The sequence below is a fragment of the Doryrhamphus excisus genome, chromosome 8, assembly GCF_030265055.1.
Source record: "Doryrhamphus excisus isolate RoL2022-K1 chromosome 8, RoL_Dexc_1.0, whole genome shotgun sequence".
Lineage (NCBI taxonomy): Eukaryota > Metazoa > Chordata > Actinopteri > Syngnathiformes > Syngnathidae > Doryrhamphus > Doryrhamphus excisus.
In genome coordinates this window covers 6265448-6286199 of record NC_080473.1, presented here as the reverse complement: position 1 = coordinate 6286199, position 20752 = coordinate 6265448, and the positions used below count along the sequence as shown (strand labels likewise).

Genomic DNA, 20752 nt, shown 5'->3' with positions numbered 1-20752 from the left:
AACATGTCCTTGTGTATCTAATCAGCCAAAATGTAGACAGGAATTAAAAAGAACCGTGTGGACTGGATGGCGTAACATCACAGCAAGTCGGTAAGACAGTAAGTCTAATTAAGCGCATTTTGTCTTAGCGGTGTGAAGAATCAGACTAAGCTGAAAGTGAGACTCAGCAGCACAAACAATGAATCGTGGTCGTCTTGCTGCACGGCCATCGTTTAGATCACAGTCACTTCTTCTCATAAGATGATTACCTTACTGACCCGAATGTAAGACAGGTCGTCTTATGATCGGGGGCTTGAGGTTTATATATGTAAACCAACAAGCGCGTCTTATATTTTGGCCAATAATAACCCCCTCCCTACTTCAAAAATAATAATTCATACATTGTCACTGTTTCTTGGTTCACTATGGCCTATTATTAGTCCAGATATATTGAAAGACAAGTCATATGAAGTATTCTGGTCTCTAAGCTTCAGTGATGCTATAAGACATGATGTTTATTCCATTACTTATTACATTGCATTACCTTTCACACGCATGGAGACAAGCGACAGAGTATGCAGAGCTCGAGATCGAGTGAAATAAAGGTCTCGTCTCATTCTGTGTGGAAGTGGTAAATGTTGACTTCTTTATACTTCCTCCCCACTCTGTTTAAAACACTTTCTACTGGGCTTTAATAACGCTAAAACACATATTTAGAAAGTCATAAACAGGTTGTCCGTGCTCTAACTATGAAAATATTCTGTTTATTAATATTGAATCCTACTCACTTATTGCGATTCAGGTGTGGAACCATGTAACAGCAATAAATGAGGGATGGCTGTGACGTTAAATATAGCACCCCCAGTTGTGCTCAAATACAAGAGGTACTCGTTAACCCCCCTGAGTAGGATAAGGGCATATTTAGAGTTTCTGTCGGAGGCTGGAGGCAACTAATTGGGAAGAAGGATCGTATAGACAGGGCAGCCTTTAGAATGCCCTGGTTTCCATTAGTTTTCTGAAGCATGGCTGACCCGATGATCCTTTCTAAGGAGCTCAGCGCGAGGGGAAAGGGCGATAAAGAGGCAGGTTTTCGACTGGCGACTGATAAAATAAGCATGGCAGGAGAGGGAAGTGGAGACAGAACAATAACAAGTAAAGCGCAGAGCGAGTCCAGGCTCGTGTAGAAGCGGTAATCACGGATATTAGAAAAGTGTACAGAGCCAGGGAGGTGAAAATTGACTGAAAATATCATACGGCAACAGGAAAGAAGGAAAATAACTGATGGCCGTATGGCAACAAGAGCAACAGATTTTGTAATATTGACGGACGAAGGGATGTCATTCATTGGATATGAAGATTTCCCTCAGGGGGGTCGAGGAAATGAAATGGGCTCAGCAGCGTCTTGATAGATACTAATACTGAGGCTTTCCTTTGGAATTCTTACAGCTTTTAAGGAATCCAGTCAAATGCCGCACCACTTGAGCATTTAGGGATTATGGGCACTTTTTCTGGAAGAAAAAAGACAACTCAGTTTTTTATTTGGTCGTAAAAAAAGGATTTACAGTAAAACTTTTGTTATAGTGTCATCAATTTGTTCCAGAAGGCCTGAGTTTCACCAAAAGCAAATCAATATTTCTCATAAGAAATTATGGAAATCCAATTTGTTCGAAAATGCCAAAAATGTTAACACAAAACAAGTTTTTTTTTTTATAGTTTTACAGTTTGACATGCATGAAACATTTGTAATGCATCTGTAAATAGCAAGTCAAAGGCACAAATAAATGTTTGAGGTTACATTTACCTTCACTGTAGATGTGATTTTTTACATGACTGATCCCAAAGACCCAATGTTGCGGAGAGACGCCTTCATCTTCAACACCACCTCCTTGTTTTGCCATGAGTTATATCTTCAATTCAAAAGTATATCTCACCTCAATAACCCAAAATGGAGCCAAAGAAAGTTGCAGGTGTCAGCATCGGGATAAAAGACTGAATTCAAGAAATAACTCATGGCAAAACAAGAAGGTGGTGACCGTGTGGTGTCTTGCTGCCACATCACGTCTTTAGGAAGAGTCACGTCTTTGTTGAAGTTAAAGAAACCTCAAATGTTCATTCATCATTGATACATATTTAGTATTATACCGGCATGCAAAACTAGAACTGTACAGCTTAAAAAATGTGTTTTATGCTAACATTTTTGAGAGGCAACATATACGATATAGCTGACTTTGGTTCTGGTCACCACGTAGTTAGTAAGCTAAGGATGCTAAGCGGATGTAATTGAGAAATATACATTACGAACAGTTGAACTCATCCAGTATATTAGTAACACGACAAGGCCTGCGCCATATTGTATGCTAAATGGAAAAATGCAAAATTTTGTCGTACATTTCTGACATTAACTAGAAATGGGGACGTTAACGGAGGCTTCACTATACTCTTTCCAGGTTGTGCAAATTTTAGCCTAGCCCCAACCGGCTGCTTACGTTTTTTGTTACGTCAAACAAACTCTATGGCCGCTTATGGTTTTTTTCAGGTTGCAAGACAAACATAACCACTTCCTATGTCTTTGTGCCTGGTCCGTACGGCCAACGTGTATCTTTCCGACATGTTGCTGGTGTCAGTTTGTATGTCACACATGTGTGGTACGTTACACATGCACACATCACTCCACATACAATTTGCGATGTTCATGCTGATGTCTCTGTTCTTGTCTCATGTAGGGATTATCGATGATGAAATTTTCCTTTACGAGAGCTTATCAACAATGGAGTTTATGCTTGAGGACAACATTTACGATGTAATGAATTACTTTGCAAGGCAACTGCGACTCCTCATGGTGTACACATCACAATACAAATTCTAAACACGTATTATTATTATTATTATTATAACTATCATCTTTTATTGTTTTGCACAGCTTCCGGCAAGTAGCAGCTGATAAATCATTTCATAAAACATCTCCACGATGATGAAAGGAAAGAACTACATTACAACATGATGTCTAACATGGCATGACATAAGCAACTCAAAAATGTCAACTAATCCAAAATGAAAGGGCTTTCTTTAATTAATGAGTAATGCCATTATTTGTGCTGGATCTGTTCCCCTGTGGCTGTTCCAAACGTGTCGCTGATCTTATCATAATTTGTGAATGACACTATCTGGACTGCGAATCATGCCTAAAATTCCTTTCATCGTTTTATCATTGAATGGATAGTGATTGTGGTGAAAAGGAGTTCTTACGTGTGTTTATCCTGCGTGTTGGCATTGTGGCAATGTTATTCCCACTCCCCAAATCCTCTGTGTATCATATCTGCAGCAACAGTATTGATCTTGTTTAAAATAACGCCACAAGCCCCCCAGGCACTGTGATCGGACAATTCATGTGATTTCTATTACTGCTCACTTATGGCGATTTGTTCTCCTCAATATAGCTTACAAGTTCCCTCAATATGTGATGATATTACGCCCCTTGAACGCCACTTTATTATTTCTCACCTGGCATTTGGGTTGTATCCTTTTTAATTAGACTCCGCTTCAATTTTCTCCAATTAGTCCCACCAGGCAGAACACAATTTAAATGGCATTGAGGAAAAAAATGACCTCATTTGCTTCCTTGGCATTAGAGAGCAGGTAGGCTTTCTGGACGATTTTGGCAGCGTCGGGTCTGCAATGCTTTTGCAGTGGAGTGCGGAACGACTGTGTTATTGTGTGCTGGCTGCACCACGATAGCAGCTGCCGTGCGCCGGCGATGCTTTGACCGCCGTCTGGCAGGAAGATGCTCTAATTTAAGCGTAGCTGCAGCGTGAATGCTCTCCGGCCAGAGAGGATTTGCAGGGTTGGCTTGCGGATTTATGGAGTGACAAAAAGCTGCTGAATAGCTTGGAAGGCTCACAGGTGTAAATCAGTTTTTGTCAGCTGCAAAACACAACAGCAAACTGAGAAGACACTAGAACGCACGTGTGAATGATTAATGATTGTCTTCTATTACTTCATTAAAATATACATCCTGTACTCATACAGTCAAACATTGTTTTTGTTGAAAATGTTACCCAAGTTTTCGTACGGTGTCTCGGTTTTTGGACAATATTGCACTTAAAGTAGTCATTTTGCAGAGTGCCTGAACAAAGTACGCTATGTGTTGCTCACTCACTGTCCATGCATTTGATTTATTGAGTGCAAAACAACCCACCATGGGGTGCCAGCAATTTGATAAAACACTATTTAATTTGATCTTGCCAGGACGTACAGGAAGTCCACATAAACACTAAATGCATGTTCTGCATGTAGTGCAAATATAATTATTTTATAACATTGCGTCAATGGCGATAGACTGATCGCACTCGTTGGTAATGTGGGCGATAGCATGGCATAAAAAATGCCAGCATGATGCATCAGGCATATTTTTGGACACAGCTGGTGTGATTTTTCATTGACGCTATCTTTGTTGACACAACACTGCACGACTCTCATGCACAGGCCAAGGGATTTCTGCAGGGACACAAAAGACGGTCATCGCTTTCAGCATAGCAAGCTACTAAGCTAACAAGGAAAGCCATAAACCTTTCATACGTGTTGGGGCAGAGGTTTTATCACTATGTTGATTATTTGGAAGTGTGCTTGAGGCTGGCTATCAGCCTATTGTCCAGTGGACACTCTGCAAGTCATCAGAGTAAGGTGAGGACAGAAAAATTTCAAATTTTAGAATTTGCAAGTCGGCTGAAAAAGTGTGGGTACCCCTGCTCTATATATTCAAAAAAATATTTTTTTGTTCATTTCTGTGGGTGTCTGGAACAGATTAATTGGAAACTGATTATTTCAAGCCCTTCAGTTCCGGCCATCTTAGATGATTTTGGCTGATTTTTCAAGGCACACAGAATATTGTCTTCCATGGCTATATCAACATGGAACCTACCAAAAGAAAGATTAGACTCTCATCTTTCATCAGAAAAAAATACAGTTTTACGTTCTTTATTAATTTGCAGTAGAACATATGTACGTTTCAAGGAAATATCAGTTCCCAACAAAAAGGAAGAAAAAAACAGCTTTTTGTGAAGATACATTTCAAGCATAACATTCACTCTGACACAACTATACCACTACATATAAAAAGGTTGTTTTGCATCAAAATAATTTACTTACAAATATAACAACATAAACTAGTCACAATTTTCAAAAATAGAATTATCCATAAAAAATCTTCAATAAAAGACTCGGTAACAAGTACCTTTTGTTCCATAACCCTCAGGATCTTTTTCAAATGTCTTACTGCGTCCGACCTCAGAAATGACATACTGCCTTGCTAATGCAGCTCGGCAATCCCACAGCGTTCAAAGAGAGAAAGCTTTTTTGCCTTTGCATTCAAGAATGGAATACATAATACACTTTTTTAGCCAAGATGTTTTCCATGTATTTTTTTGCATTTCGTAGCTCTACTTAGAACCTCCTTAAGATCCAACACCGCAAAATGGAATATTTCACGTGTTAGTTATTCCAAAGAGACGAACATGAAATAATGTCAGCAACTTCCCGAGCATTTAGGTCATTTTGACAAGAAAAACAACATAGATTCCTTAAAGAGCGTATTTATGATGCAGTACCGCAGTCAAAAAAGCACAAGAAATTCAAAAGAGGCCGAGTATAAAAAGGCCCGATGAAATAATTGAAAGAAAAAAAAAATCAAAAGAGCATCAAAGCAAAATTCCCATAAATGACAGCAATTTGCATCTGCTTCACCCAAAAGGAGCCTTACTTGTGAGTGTCTGTTTGTTTATGTGTTTGGGTGCGTGAGCATACTGTAAATCTCATTAAAGTTTATCTCCCGGGTTTGCAACCCCCACCAACTTCAAAACTGTGCTCTTTGTTTGCCCACCTGACCCCAACATCACCTCTAAATCCTACCTGAGTGTCCCACCCACATCACCACCACCACCCATCAGCATGTAGTGGTATAATGTGCGTGTACTCCTGCTAGCAGATGGCTTTGCACGCCCCGAGCGAGCACAAGAACATCAGACTTGACATTAATATTCATGACTTTGACACATTTGAGTCATAGAGAAGAATCTCTCTCGACTTCGACACAGCGATGATGCACATTTCATGGTGGAGGAGGGGGGGGGGACTAAGTTGCAAAAACAAAGTGATCAAATCTTGTCTCGACTGATCACCCCCCATCCCTCACCCCCATCCCAAAAAACAAACAAAAACACTATGTCTCCAAAGTTGCATGAAACTTCTGAACATCATTCAGCATGACGCCACACTGGATCTCAGTCAGTACGCCCCTCATATTCTAGCAATCATTTAATTAGATCTTCTCAAGGGACAGCACCATAGAAATGAAAGGTGGATATACTTTAGAGTAGTCAGTGTAGTCAGTAGTCAGTGTACACTTTCTTGTGCCTCTTAGACTTAGAATTCATCAGAGTTGTTAGTGGAATCCTCTTCACTCCTCCATGGTGACATCAGTGGTGGAGCTGGTGGATGTTAGACCCTGTTACTCCTCCACTAGACCCTGGTACTCCGCCACAAGTCTTCTGCTTCAGGATGCCCCATAAATGCTCAGTTGGGTTTAGGTCTATTTGAATATTTTTCACTTGTTGTCCCCTAAGGGGTGTGTCCAACTTCTCGTTCAAGGTCAGCTGGGATAGGCTCCAAGCAGAATTACTGTTGCAACGACACATCATCAGCAGTGTAAAACTAACCTGTCTCACGACGGTCTAAACCCAGCTCACGTTCCCTATTAGTGGGTGAACAATCCAACGCTTGGTGAATTCTGCTTCACAATGAGACACTGATGGATGGACTTGTTGTCCATTATCCCCTCAGCAAGTAAAAAACTTTTGTGGGGCTGCATGGCGGTCGAGTGGTTAGCGTGCAGACCTCACAGCTAGGAGACCTGAGTTCAATCCCACTCTCGAGTTTCCTCTACTCCAGTTTCCTCTCACATTCCAAAAACATGCTAGGTTAATTGGCGACTCCAAATTGTCCATAGGTATGAATGTGAGTGTGAATGGTTGTTTGTCTATATGTGCCCTGTGATTGGCTGTACCCCGCCTCTCGCCCGAAGACAGCTGGGATAGGCTCCAGCACCCTCCGCGACCCTTCTGACAATAAGCGGTAGAACATTAATGAATGAATAACTTTTTTGAGCGACTGCACTTTTTCATTATGATGAATTTTTTTTCAACAATTTGCATTTGATTTGACTTCTATGGTCAAGTACGGTTATTTTAAATGTGAATACACTTGAAGTTAATTGAAAAGGAGAAAAATGGACTGTAAACTGCGTAAACTGCAGTTAGTGTGGCAGCCAGCAGATAAGCAGCATGACGCTTATCTAATGTGTAACTAAATGTTTCTCATTAGTCAATATTAATCTGCCCTTGCACAATAGCCTGACCCCCGAGGTTTTGCACGCTGTAGTGGAGAAGATCAAACCGCCAAACAGTGTTGCGTGAACAGCAGCTGCTCCACCATTAGTTACTCCGAAACCCCAGATGGGCCGGGTCCCCACGGTGGAGCTTGTACCCACAGCAGCACTCGGTGATTGATAGGGACTGTCCGTGATGTGCTGATCATCTAGTGGGGTCTGTCAGCCGCAATATTGCAGCAAATGTCCCGGACATGCTGCCACGGGACGGCACGGCATCCGTGGCCTTCCTTGTAACAGTGAGGGATTAGCTGAGCACGGCGGAGAGCGCGGGGTCGTGCACAAACACGCACACGCAAAAATCTCCCCAGCGTATACGTATTGTTCAGGGTGACCCGCTTTCACCTTGAATGGCGGAAAAAAGTCATGATGTATTAGGAATGTGACAACGGCTGCCACATTTTATGTCCACTTTCACCTGATGAATCATTGATGCTTCTTGCTGAAGGGCCACATTTCACAGGCACAATGAAATCAACCTCCATGAAGAGAACATCCATTATTTTCTTATTTAATTAGCCTTTCAACAATATGTCTGTCAGTATTTTTACTCCTGTATTTATTTAAATTTGGATATTATTTTCTATTCATTTATTTACTTGGTATTTTTTTCCTCCAGCTTTTTATTCATTTTTTATTTATTTTTTAACACTACCTTTTTAAATTTCTTTCTCACCCTACTAGAAAATAGCGTGGGGGAGGATTAAATAAGATGCTTCCTCCTCCTCATTTTTAGTCATGTTGAACCTACAAGTGTAATCATGTGATGTTCTTTAATGTTCCAAATAATCAAAACAAATAGTATATCGTATGTATGATTGTCACATGACTCCTTTTCAACTTCCTGCTTTAGCTCTGAGTGCTTTTTTTTTGGGGGGGGGGGGGGGGGGGCAAGTGATACACCAATCTGATTTAGGATACAACATTAGGCCGCCAGCCAATCTTCTCATCTCCTGCAGAGCACTTTCTCCAAGGCCTGCTGCTGCCGCTGCAGACTGTTCGCCTATCAAATATTCAATATAGGTTTATTTCCCAAAGGCTGGGTTCTCTTCCCAAATTGCTGCAGTTTCAGAATTATTGAACAGTCTTCGTAGGTATAGAAGCAATCTGCGCTTTCACACTCTTCAGATACAGAGTACAGATTCCTACTGCCATATGTATTTAATATGCATAGAGTCTTTATTTAGTGTATTGACCCGTGGTTCCTTGTAATGTCGTCCATTCACAAATTGAGTAGAAAATTGAGTTGAAAAATTTCGGACAAATGCACCACACGGTGGTGCTGTTATTATACCTGATAATTAGACCTCCATTGTTGGAGTTCCTGATTCCCTGCCAGCAGAAAAAACATATTTGAATCTGTTAAAGGCATTTCACCCTGGACTGTTTAGTTTGGAACATGGGCCACCTTGTCAGCTGGACTAGCTGCCAAACTGTTGCAGAAGCGGAACGCCTTTCCAACGTTACGTTACATCGAGTAACCTGCTAGGTCGCCTGTGTACTGTAATTACCGAAGTTACTACAACAAAAAGGAGTAAAGGTTGTGTTATTTCAATCACGACTTCAAACATTCGCATTGTCCCCACTGTAACGCTTTGATACGGAAGAAGGTGTGGCCCAGAGCTCGTAATTTCCAAAGGTATAGATACAATGAAACAAATGTTGGTTGGCAACCATTTCTCACTAAAATGGGGAGGCTGAGGTCCCCGCCAGCAGTATTTCACACGACAGGGGGATTAGATCTTGTCGCTGCAGGCTAGCATTTATTTTGAGTCCGACTGTATTGCTTGACAGTTTTAGAACTCACTTTTGGAGGGGAAATAACCCAAACCACCAGGAAATGTCACAGAACAGTGGGATTGCATAGAGTCGTATCCATTCAGGTAGGTACATCCATCAATTCCACACGCTTCAGCTTCTTCCAAAATAACACAAATACACAAAATACACAGTATCCAGCCATGCAACAGCAATTATCATACTGTATGTGGCCTACCAGGACTGTTTTATTACACACAGTACACACTAGCATGGTCTTCCAGGTGGGCGACTGTGAAAATATGGCCTACCGGGGCAGCTTCATTGCTGGCAGGTGGCACATTCGGAAAAATAGTATAACATGAAAAATATAATTTAACAAGAAAACTAAAAAAAAAAAAGAAATAATCAGCAGTAATTTTATGAGAATATTTTAGGCGAGAGGTGGGGTACACGCTGGACCCCCAGCCAATGGCAGGGCACATATAGACAAACAACCATTCCTATGGACAATTTGGAGTGACTGTAGAAGCCTGTACAGCCTGTAGAGCCTAGAAGTAGTACTATGTATAGTAGTATTCTCCTTGTAGGTAAACCTATTTAAAAAGAGTGACGTTGACCGGAGTCAAATTCCTAGCATGGTAACACGCATGGCGAATAAAGCAGATTCTGACACACAATCAGACTCCTAAGAAGATTCGTACCATTCCCTTACCCAACCATCTCTGCCATTGAGCAAATAAGATGCGAAGAACTACTATTCGTAAAACTATGACAGCCCTAGCCGTCTTTGAAATATGCCAGATTTCCCTTTGTGGCATCTTCAATATTCATACAATAGAATTACCACACCAGTCAGCTCAGACAATCAATATGGAGTGACGCTTAGAACAGCAGGGTGTCTTTATCTTGTTTTCTTGTCGAACAGACTTGAAAAATGGCTTGGAGGACACGAGCATGACAGACTGCAGAGGTAAATAAACGCTGCCTGAGTGTGCGCTAGCTGTCTTCATGAGGACACGACAGCATGAATGACTGAAGGCCTCTGTGAACATTGATATGCATTTCTTTATACTAATAGTAGGATGTTAGTGATTTATTAATAGTGTAGCAGCAGGCATCAGAAAGGTCGGAAAGGCAAATATGTGTCATGTTCTGGTTTGTGTGTACTGGTTACTTCATTTTGGGTTTTCTGTTGATAGTTCTTTCTCGGGGGCCGCTTCTGTTTAGACCAGGGGTCTCAAACTCAATTTTCCTGGGGGCCACTGGAGCTAGGGTCTGGGCAAGGCTGGGCCGCATCAGGTTTTCCAAAAAAAAAAAAAAAAAACGCATTTATTAAAAACAGAAAAATATACAAAATCTTTCAGTGCTTTGGTTCCAATTTTCTACAATAAAAGCTCTGATAAAACATTCCACTGTTTATATAAATATATAATATTATATAAATATTTTAATTTTTATTTTTCTGCACAAAAAAAGATAAAAAATAAATAAACAAATCAAGAATAAAGAAAATCAATCAATCAGTAATAAATAAATATAATAATAATAATAATAAAAAGGCAAATAATAAAAACTTAAGAAACCACATATAGTTGGTGGGTAGACAAATTTATTTTTTTCAGATTAAAATTAACAAAGCATTATTAGAGCCCTGTAGACATGACAAAACACGACTATAGTCACATTTATACTCTTTTTATTTACAACATATTGCGCAACTGCAGGGTCTTGAGACACATGCTAACTCGCAAACTAGAGAGCTAGCGACCTAAACGGTAGCCTTCAAGTTATTTCCTTTAAACTTAAATAGCCAAAAACTTACCACTTCCACACGGATAGGGAGGATAACTATTATAACTATTAACAGTTAACTATTATTAACTATTAACTATTAACTATTATAACTATTAACAGTTAACTATTAACAGTTATTTAACCTTTAACATGAACATTAATCAAACATAATAATTTTTTCTGGGTACATGATACCATACAGCATCCATATCAAACTTGCGCGGGCCGCACTAACATTAAACTTTCATATCAAGGCGGGGGCCTCAAACTAGTGTCCTGCGGGCCACATTTGGCCTGCGGGCTGCATGTTTGAGACCCCTGGTTTAGACCCTAGGTCCGCCAAGCTTTTCATTTGGCCCCTAAGCATCGTCTTTTGTTTTCATGACATGATGGACATTATCTGTGTTAGCCATCTTGCTGGCAAAGTATACTAAAGCAGCTTTGTTTAAAATGGAAGTACAATAAGCACAATAAGAAACTACACTATGTAGCTGAGTAACCCTGCTATGACCTGATTACTGGCGAGAGGCGGCTCCAGGAGGCTCACCTGGAGTGGATTTACAATTCAGCGTTTTTAAGCCAGCAGCTGCAGAAGGAGGACGTGGGGTTCATTTTTAGCATAGGGCAATGACGCCACATTCTCTCAGCTTCCTTCGAGGACTTCTCCACGTTCACCGGCTTCAGAGTTGGCACCCGTTGATTCTTCATGGAGTTATTTTCCAGTTTGTGTCATCCCTGCTGCTTTATATTCGATTTTTGTTTCATGAACATATCCCAATAATCGGTGGAATACGATGATTTGCTGTGGATGCTTTCCCACTAACTGATGTTTATGAATCCAAGCTCGCTCACTCACTTGACGTTCAGAGCCAGTGAAGGCAGCGCTTAAGTGGAATGAATGAAAAGAAAAACGAGGCCGGACAAAATGAACCCAAAATAGCAAAATAGCCAATTTCACAGAGCACGCCTTCTTTGTACAAATTCATTAGCTACGCTTGTAGGTTACACAACCATTACAACATTGATTACAAGGACAATTCAGTTCACTTTGCTGATCACAAACTGAGAGGAAAGCAGTGGACTTCGTGTTCGAAACTTCCATCGAAAATCGGCCTGTGCTGTTATTTATCCGGACAAATGCACCTCATGTTTGCATTGTTAAAGTTGCATTGTTAAATGCGCTCGACTGTAACTTCTCACTTAATCACCACAAAATTTGTTACACACCTTTATGGGACTGACAAGCACAAGGTTGTGAAAGATTGGTTGAAAAACATGGCTGCCATCAATCAAAATGTTGTTGCAGAAGCATGGACAAGACGTAGCAACTAATTTCTCCGAAGCCATTGACCATTTGTTTAATAATTCTACAACTTTGAGGACGTCAGTAATCCATGTATGCCAGCATGTCTTCCAAAACACTCACACATGGGCTGCACCACAAAGGTCATTTACAGTCATGTGACATCTCGGGGTGTCCTAATTGTTCTCACATGGCTTTATTTTTCTGTCAACATGGATACCTCAGACATCGCAAGAAAAGGCCAGTGAGGCCTTTGGAAAAACACAAACGACAAAACCTCAACAATGAACATTCCTTTTTAATGGCAACTTACCTCCTTTTCACCGCAGATATTGCTGATGATGGAGTTGGAGGCCGGGCTAGCAGAGGGACCAAGGACTGCCACCACCCCTTTGGACATGATCTGGCACACTGAAAGAACAAAAAAGAAGGTTGTTACATTCTCAGGAAGCTACTACATCTTGGGGGTCCTCGGGATTCTTTTCCTAAACTTGTTAGGAATGGAATATTTTCCATTCTGTTTTGGATACGTAGTGCAATATATTTGTGCTTGTTGATAACAGAGAGATAAGGCACAATCCAAAGACCTTTCACTTGGAATAAATACACCTCATACTTTCTAATGAATTAGTAACCACACATAGTTTCATTATGGGTCATCTTCCTATCTCTGGGCCTGAGCATCGGACCAGGACTGATGGAAACCAGATCAAACCACCAAATGGTTAACATGAAGCTTTCTGATCATCGGCTCCACCTCTACCGAGGGTTTATGGGACAGAGACGTCTATTTCCATAGCCCAATTTTCATGAGTGGTGCACCCACGTCTCTGTGAGAATTCTCTTTTTTGCTTCTACATGATTAAAGTCATTTATGGAGTTACCTCCGGGTTCTCCGGCTTCCTCCCAAATTCCCAAAACATACTTGTTAGGTTAATTGGCAACTCTAACTTGTGTTTGTCTATATGTGCCATGCCATTGGCTGGCTACCAGTCCAGGGTGTACCCCGCCGCTCACCCATCGTCAGCTGGGATAGGCTCCAACACACCCCCTTGACCCTAGCGAGGATAAGCAGCATAGAGAATGAATAAAGAAATTTATTTATTGAGGGAAATAACGGTTAAAATATCCTTACTTTAATATTTGTGCCTTGCAAAACAACAGGGAGTGTTTTTTTGCATGAAACCTAGATAATAATGTTGTGGCATAATGTTAATCTTGTTATAGTTATAAGATTGTTTTTTTTTTAAATAATGTTTTCAACAACTTCTACGCACAAATAGCGAGAACTCTTAATGGTTGATACAAGTTCCAGCATCAAGGAGGTGTGATGGACAAACACAATAAAAGGCGCAGGAAAGGCTGTAAAAAGCAGGAATGGGCTATGATAACAACAGCAGCTTAATTCAACCATTAGCCACAATCTTAACTATTTGAACTCACACACACTTTCTATGCTTCACCTTTGGGGGTGAATACAAATAAAACCAAATAATACAGTGAATGTGATTTCATTTGTCTATCCACACCATATATGTATATTTGAATCCCCTATCAGAAAATAGAAATTTCTTGCTGTTTTTATAATCCCTGGTTTCTCATTAAACCTCGATGGCCAATGAAGCAAGACCAACACAAATAAAAAATAAAAAAAAAGAAAAGTGTGTGTGTGTAGTATGATGTTGGTTACTGGAATCGGCGTGAAGCATCAACCAGCTCCGTTTACGCGTTTAAGGCTGTTCCAGGCCGTTTCAGGCCGTTTCAGGCCTGTGTGCTGCGTTCAGAGGCAGTGAATCTAATGATGAATAAGTAATCCCTTAGTCACACATTTGCAGTGCACCTGTTTTCATGGCAGCAGGTTAAGAGGCTGATGGAGACACATTTCCATCCGCACATACGTGTGTCCATTTTATGTATTAACTGCATCCCATCAATGTCCATCACGATAGCCTCCATCCATTTCGTACCTGGACATCGACTTTCCAGGGATCAATACGAGCTATTGGAACCTTGGAATGTTTAGTGGGTTGTAATGAGTTGGATGAGAGCAGTGGTTGGCAACCCGCGGCTCTTCAGTATGAAGGAGCAAGGTGGGGGCAGCAGAGTGATCATGACACACAAAACACGTTTTGAGAGTGTGCAGTGCCCATAGCATTTTCTGGCTCCATGAGAAAGCTCTTGAACAGAAATCGAAGAAGAAACAAGTGAGCAACTGAGCCAAAGCATTTTGTCCTAATTCTTACGTATTTAAGGTCCAATATTGTCGTATTTTTTAACAATGCTAAATAAGTCTCAAAGTTCTCACAACAGCTTATTGGAAGCGTGTTGACCAAAATCGTACCTTTATGCTGGAATTCAGACAGTTTTGGCTCCAAGAAGCGCTATTGTGCACTTTAACGACTTCTTATATATGCACTGTAACTCTGCACCCCAGTGTAGCAAAGCCTGTTATATATACCGTATTTTCTGGACTATAAGTCGCTCTGGAGTATAAGTCGCACAAGGCCAAAAATGCATAATTAGGTAGAAAAAAACATACATAAGTCGCACTGGAGTATAAGTTGCATTATTTGCGGGTAATTTATTTTCCAAACTACTTGACCTAAACAGACATTACGTCCTCTTGGAAGGCAAGTTCTAGCAATAAAAGAATAGAGAAAAAGCTGAATAGGTGTAAGATATGCTAACACAATGCTTATTCATCTACACAAAAAAATAAACATAAATAGAAAAAGTGTCTATGTAACATAAATATTTTTTCCATTTATAAGTCGCTCTGGAGTATACGTTGCAGGAACAGCCAACCTATGAAAAAAAGTGTGACTTATAGTCCGGAAAATACAGTATATATGTATATATACAGTCCAGTACATACACATAGGGTGGGCTCATCTAATTGGGGGCGGACCAGAGATCATAGGCGGCATCCTGTCCATCAGAAAGAGTGTTTTTCCTTTACAACGTAATGAAAATCCAAACTCCAAAATCGACCGTTTGAGCACCTCTTCTCTCCAAAGTGAGAAAGATGATAGATTTTTCTCTCATTCTGAGCCCATAAACAGGCTCCAGTGATAAATTACTGTTAGTATGTCATTAAAAAGCCAATTTTGCGTAATTGCTCTGAAACACAAAGGTGCGCTAAAGCTATAGTATGTGTTTGTGTCATGATGTACGATCCAGTCTTGTCATGTGTTTCTTGCGGGTAATTCCCCAAAGAGGCACCAATTTAGGATACTGTACATAGCGGAATGAAAGATAATCTGGTTGGGGGGGGGGGGCCTGAGACTTTTTCAATCAGGTAGTGTTCCCTCCGTGACATTTCCTACCTAACTGCGGCCACTCATCCATCCCTAATCCAGTTTCTCCCTCTAATTGCACACACTGTCACACTCAAAACATTTGCAAAGTGGACAACAGACAATGCAGGCACACCAACCCGTCTTCGAAAAAACACCCGGACGTACAGTCCAGCGGGATAGGAAGAGGAAGCACACGTTTAGGGAGGTTGACCATGTTAAGCAGAATTAATGATGCAGTTGTTCCAGGAGCAAGTGAAGCATGCCTTTCCATTAATGGTGTCGGTGATAGTAGCAAGGACTCGTGTGAAAAATCAATCCGCGCAGATGCATCATAGCAGATTACAGCAAGCACATGTCATGCATACGCCCGAGTCATGTGATATTGATTTCAGATACATTCGGATGAAGATATATACATAAACATATCAACTCGGAGAATGGCGGCGGTGTCTCATCTATCAAAGGCCAAACTTTAACATTGCGAGATAGGACCACTTTTGGCATTTGTGCATACAATATTCCGCAATATGAAAAAATAGTGGACCGTTGGAATTTTCATCGTAGGAATGAAACAAATGAAGCTATAAACACGCAACAAACACCATTCCAGAGACGGTGGAATCTGGAGTGTGCCAACAAATGTAGCTATTAAGCTAAATCCACAAGAAACCCGCCAATATGGAAAATGTGATTTTTGTGAATAACTCCTGAGCTAATATTGATATCATTCCGAATCCAAATGCTAATGGTATCTTTTCATGGTCAATGCATTGAAATAGTGTATGTAGACAAAATAAATGTAGGACTAATAGCGGTTATCTCATAGCACTTGACACATGAAGGTCACGAGTGAAATGGCGAACCAACCGAGAGCCCACACGAGCGAGCACGTGTCGACGAAGGCAAGGACAATTCTTTCTGGGAAAGAAACCTTGGACGGAACCCAGGCTCCGCTTGGGTCAAGATATAAAAATAAATTAAAAAAAACAATAAGAGTGTAGCGATAGATCAAGCCAGAAGTCTTAGTCTTAGTCTTAGTCTGAGGAACGTAGAGGTGTGTTCAGGGTCATTTGTAACTATATGCTAAGACCATATACGTACATTGCCTGCTTTTAAGTATATCTATGTTTTATTTTTATACTCCTGCCGCATAACACGGTATAACACAGTATAACACAGTATACTGTAATAAAATGGTTAGTGAAATGTGAAGTGTAGCCACTTGAGAGTCTAAAGATGTCAGTTGATGGACTCAAGGACTCAGTTACTCACTTGTTTCCCCCATCTCGTATTCGCTGTCTCGAAGCAGCTCAAAGATATCCACCTCCAGCTTGCCCGTGGTGGAGCGATTGCTGCTCCTGTTGATGCTGTCTTTGGCCAGTGTGATGGCCAGACGCTCCCCTCGGCTGCACTCCATCGGGTCATCAAGGATGGCAGCTGAACACAAGAACATAAAGAAGGAGGTGGATCAGAAGGCATTGAGTGCGGACGACAAAGACCGGTGATCATTATCCTCCTTTTGTATAATTGATGTCTTCTGCAGAACTACAATAGCCCCCCCGCCGCCCCCACTAATGTGGCTCTTTAAGTCCACCGATTCTGTGCATGTTTTTCTTGTTGAAGCATTTAAGAGCATTTTATGGCAAATATCTGATAACAATATCTGAGTCCATCGCGGCATGTGGGCTTCTATTATAGTAGGCCAGAGGAGTGTGGGAAAGGCCTCCCCTGGGGGGCACCAGGAGACTTCAGGGCAGGTGCAGCACCATGGGAAAAATAAATAAAATGAACTAATTAACTAATTCCAATTATGGTTACAGGCAAAATGAAGCATATAGTGAGCAAGTACGCGGAGTGAGCAGAAGCCCTGCAGAAGGTTTTCGGGGGCAAAGGAGGGTAGGCTCACGATGCCACACTTTGGAAACCCCTGTTTGAGGATACAAGTTGTAGGAAGTGGTGCATCCTGGAGTCACCTGGAGTACAATAGATGACCACGATGTATCCCACAGAACACCCCGCCCCTTTCTTGTTTATAGTACTCTATACTGTTTGTACACAACACAAAACTATCAGGTTGCAGGACTCAGGCTCAGCTCTTACAGCAAAAAAATTGCATCAATTCATCAAATTTAAAGACAAGCAAATGAATGTTGGGCCATGCGGAGGTACTGAGGTTTGTTACAAATTACAACCGATTTCAGTCAGTGTGATAAAGTATGTGTCCAGTACACAAAATACCTTGGCGTACAATATCAAAACAATAACAAACAAACGCTTTACTTTCTCAATAGTAAACTTCTAAAATGTGACCTTTAGCAGACAACATGTACAATTGTTGTCATGGTAGATGAAGCACAATAAATAGGAACGGAATTGAATGTCATGTCTACTCTTTAGGGATATAACAGTGCGGCATATACAGTGTTACCACGTTACGGTAGATACCTCGGTTTTAAGGCTTCATTTCTGGGTACAGTTAAGGGGAAAGCTTCAATCATAAGAAAAGTTTCTTTTGAGAAAAAGCTGTGTTTTGCATATTATCAACTTATCAACGCTAAGTTGTGATTGGGCCTTGAGACTGCATCTGCCGTATGTGTATGTGCCTCGGCCGGCAGAGAAGAATGTTGACATATTTTGTACAGCCTCCTCTGAGACCACGATTGGTAAAATATGCTAGCTGGTGGAGGTCGTTTTTTTTTTTTGTGAGGAAAATGTAGCGAAGGAGGGTTTTCAAGATCTGGCTGCTCCTTGGCGCCATCGCAAGCCATGACTCTTGCTAGCCGAAAGCCGGTTTTTACTGGATTTGTTTGAAAAAGTAGACACGTGAGTTCTTTATATGGGAACTCGGTACTTTGTTCTCCTGTACCGAACCTTTCTGGTACTTACAAATACATGTATCGCTACACCTCCAGTAATACTCACATGTTGATATGAACAGACACACAGTGATGCCGTGTGGCATTATGATATGTGCAAATATTACCATCATTGCCTAACCGCCTTCTTCTCTCTCCATGTCTGCTACTGTTGCCTTTAATTTACCGCCTGTTTCTTCCACCTCATTAGTGCTAAATATCCTTGACAAGAACAAAAGGTGTGATATCATCCCCTGCAGCGAGGCTCCGTCACAACATAGCACATTGCACATGTCCGAATACGCGTAGCCGAGCCGTAAGACAAGTAGGCGTATGTCTGTTAAATGAAACTTCTAAATCTGATGTTCTCGGGTCACACAGGATGTGACATTTTAGGTCGGTCAATACATGACAGCTAGCAAACAAGGAAGAGTGATTCCACTACGGTGAAAACACAAGCCGGTGCTTGATCCAAACCAATCAATGCGTCGCCGGGAGGTGTGCTGAGGCTGTGGACCGTGGAAGAAAATCTCAGAGATGGCAGGCATGAAAAAAAGAGGATTCCTGCGAGAGCACAAAGCTGGAGAAAGTGATCTTAGGAGGTCTATTAGCCTCCCTCACAGATGTGATCCTTTTGTAAACATGCACGCTTGGCTGATTCGCTACGGAACACCCTCTGAGCATTAAACGGCACCAAACTATTAAGCAAATCAACTTTTTCATCTGCAATAATAGTTGAGCGAGGCAGACTGGGAGCTTTTATTGCGGTGTGCGGTGCAATTACAATAACGCCATTTGAGTACATTTTATGCACAGCAATGTTTTGTCCCTCCAAGCAGAAGAGTTTGCTTGGCTTTACTGGGGTTCAGTTGAAAAGGTAAACCCTGGTTTGGTTGGCTTCACTGGGGTTCATTTGGACAAGGAAAACCCTGGTTGGTCTTTTGGCTTCACTGGGGTTCAATTGGAAAAGGAAACCCTGGTTTGGTTGGCTTCAGTGGGGTTCAGCTGGAAAGGAAAACCCTGGTTTGGTTGGCTTCACTGGGGTTCAGTTGGAAAAGGAAACCTTGGTTTGGTTGGCTTTACTGGGGTTCAGTTGGAAAAGGAAAACCCTGGTTGGGCTTTCGGCTTTACTGGGGTTCAGTTGGAAAAGGAAAACCCTGGTTTGGTTGTCTTTACTGGGGTTCAGCTGGAAAGGAAAACCCTGGTTTGGTTGGCTTCACTGGGGTTCAGTTGGAAAAGGAAACCTTGGTTTGGTTGGCTTTACTGGGGTTCAGTTGGAAAAGGAAAACCCTGGTTGGGCTTTCGGCTTTACTGGGGTTCAGTTGGAAAAGGAAAACCCTGGTTTGGTTGTCTTTACTGGGGTTCAGCTGGAAAAGGAAAACCCTGGTTTGGTTGGCTTTACTGGGGTTCAGTTGGAAAAGGAAAATCCTGGTTTGGTTGGCTTTACTGGGGTTCAGTTGGAAAAGGAAAAAGGAAAACCCTGGTTTGGTTTGCTTTATTGGGGTTCAGTTGGAAAAAGAAAACCCTGGTTGGGCTTTTGGCTTCACTGGGGTTCAGTTGGAAAAGGAAAACCCTGGTTGGGCTTATGGCTTCCTTCACAGGCGTGCGGGTGGGATGCCAAAACCACCCGTCGTTACATACAGTACATCGTGGGGGGGTGTCCAAACATTTTCCAGCATGGGCTACATACTGAAAAAAACGAAAGGGTCCAAGGCCACTTTGATATTTTGTAGTACAAATAAAAACTGCCTCTCAGCTTTCTGATATCGGTGAAAAAGTCATGTTCCGCAGGACAGGAGTTGTCACTTCCTTTTCTGCTCTCAGGGATGCCTCAGGGACAGCACTTAATATTTTGACCTTATTTTTGTAAAACCTTAGCATTTTTTTCAATTTTTCCAAGTTTTTCCCAACAAATTTCCACCTTGTACTTGTAAAATATCGTCTTATAATAACGACTTCATTCCCAAACTATTTTGACTTTATTCTCTTAATGTTTGTACAACCTCATTTCTCAGAAATCACTTAATTCATTGATTTGTTTGTCATATTAAAGCTTAAAAGATAGATATTCTTTGATTTCAATTCATGCTACTAAATGATGTTGTTTTTCCTCATATTATATCGGCTATAATATTGAGAATATTCCTCATATTATGACTTCATTCTTAATTTGACCAAAGTCATTATTCTTTGGAGCAATTTTCTAATATCCAAGTTGTTACAGCTCTGTGCAAACGTTAAATATATATCAGAACAAGTATCCTATGGTGTATTTCATGGAAATGTGATTCTGGGTGTTGATAGTGGGAAAAGAGCGACCTGA

General features: G+C 41.2%; 1 protein-coding gene and 1 long non-coding RNA gene across 4 annotated transcripts in view; one reads left to right on the top strand and one right to left on the bottom strand.

The window, feature by feature from the left end:
- Nucleotides 1-13821, top strand: part of LOC131134288 (uncharacterized) — a 45849-nt gene extending 32028 nt beyond the window's left edge. Inside the window, exon 3 of the long non-coding RNA XR_009131376.1 lies at nt 12605-13821. This is a non-coding gene — a long non-coding RNA (uncharacterized LOC131134288). The remainder of the gene's footprint in view (nt 1-12604) is intronic.
- grik4 (glutamate receptor, ionotropic, kainate 4) overlaps nt 1-20752 on the bottom strand; it is a 272858-nt gene that overhangs the window by 109986 nt on the left and 142120 nt on the right. For all 3 annotated transcript variants that reach the window (XM_058079390.1, XM_058079391.1, XM_058079392.1), the window contains 2 exons: nt 16847-17011; nt 12589-12686 (listed from right to left, as the gene is read on the bottom strand). In XM_058079390.1, coding sequence (XP_057935373.1) covers nt 12589-12686; nt 16847-17011 — 263 coding nt within the window. The remainder of the gene's footprint in view (nt 1-12588; nt 12687-16846; nt 17012-20752) is intronic.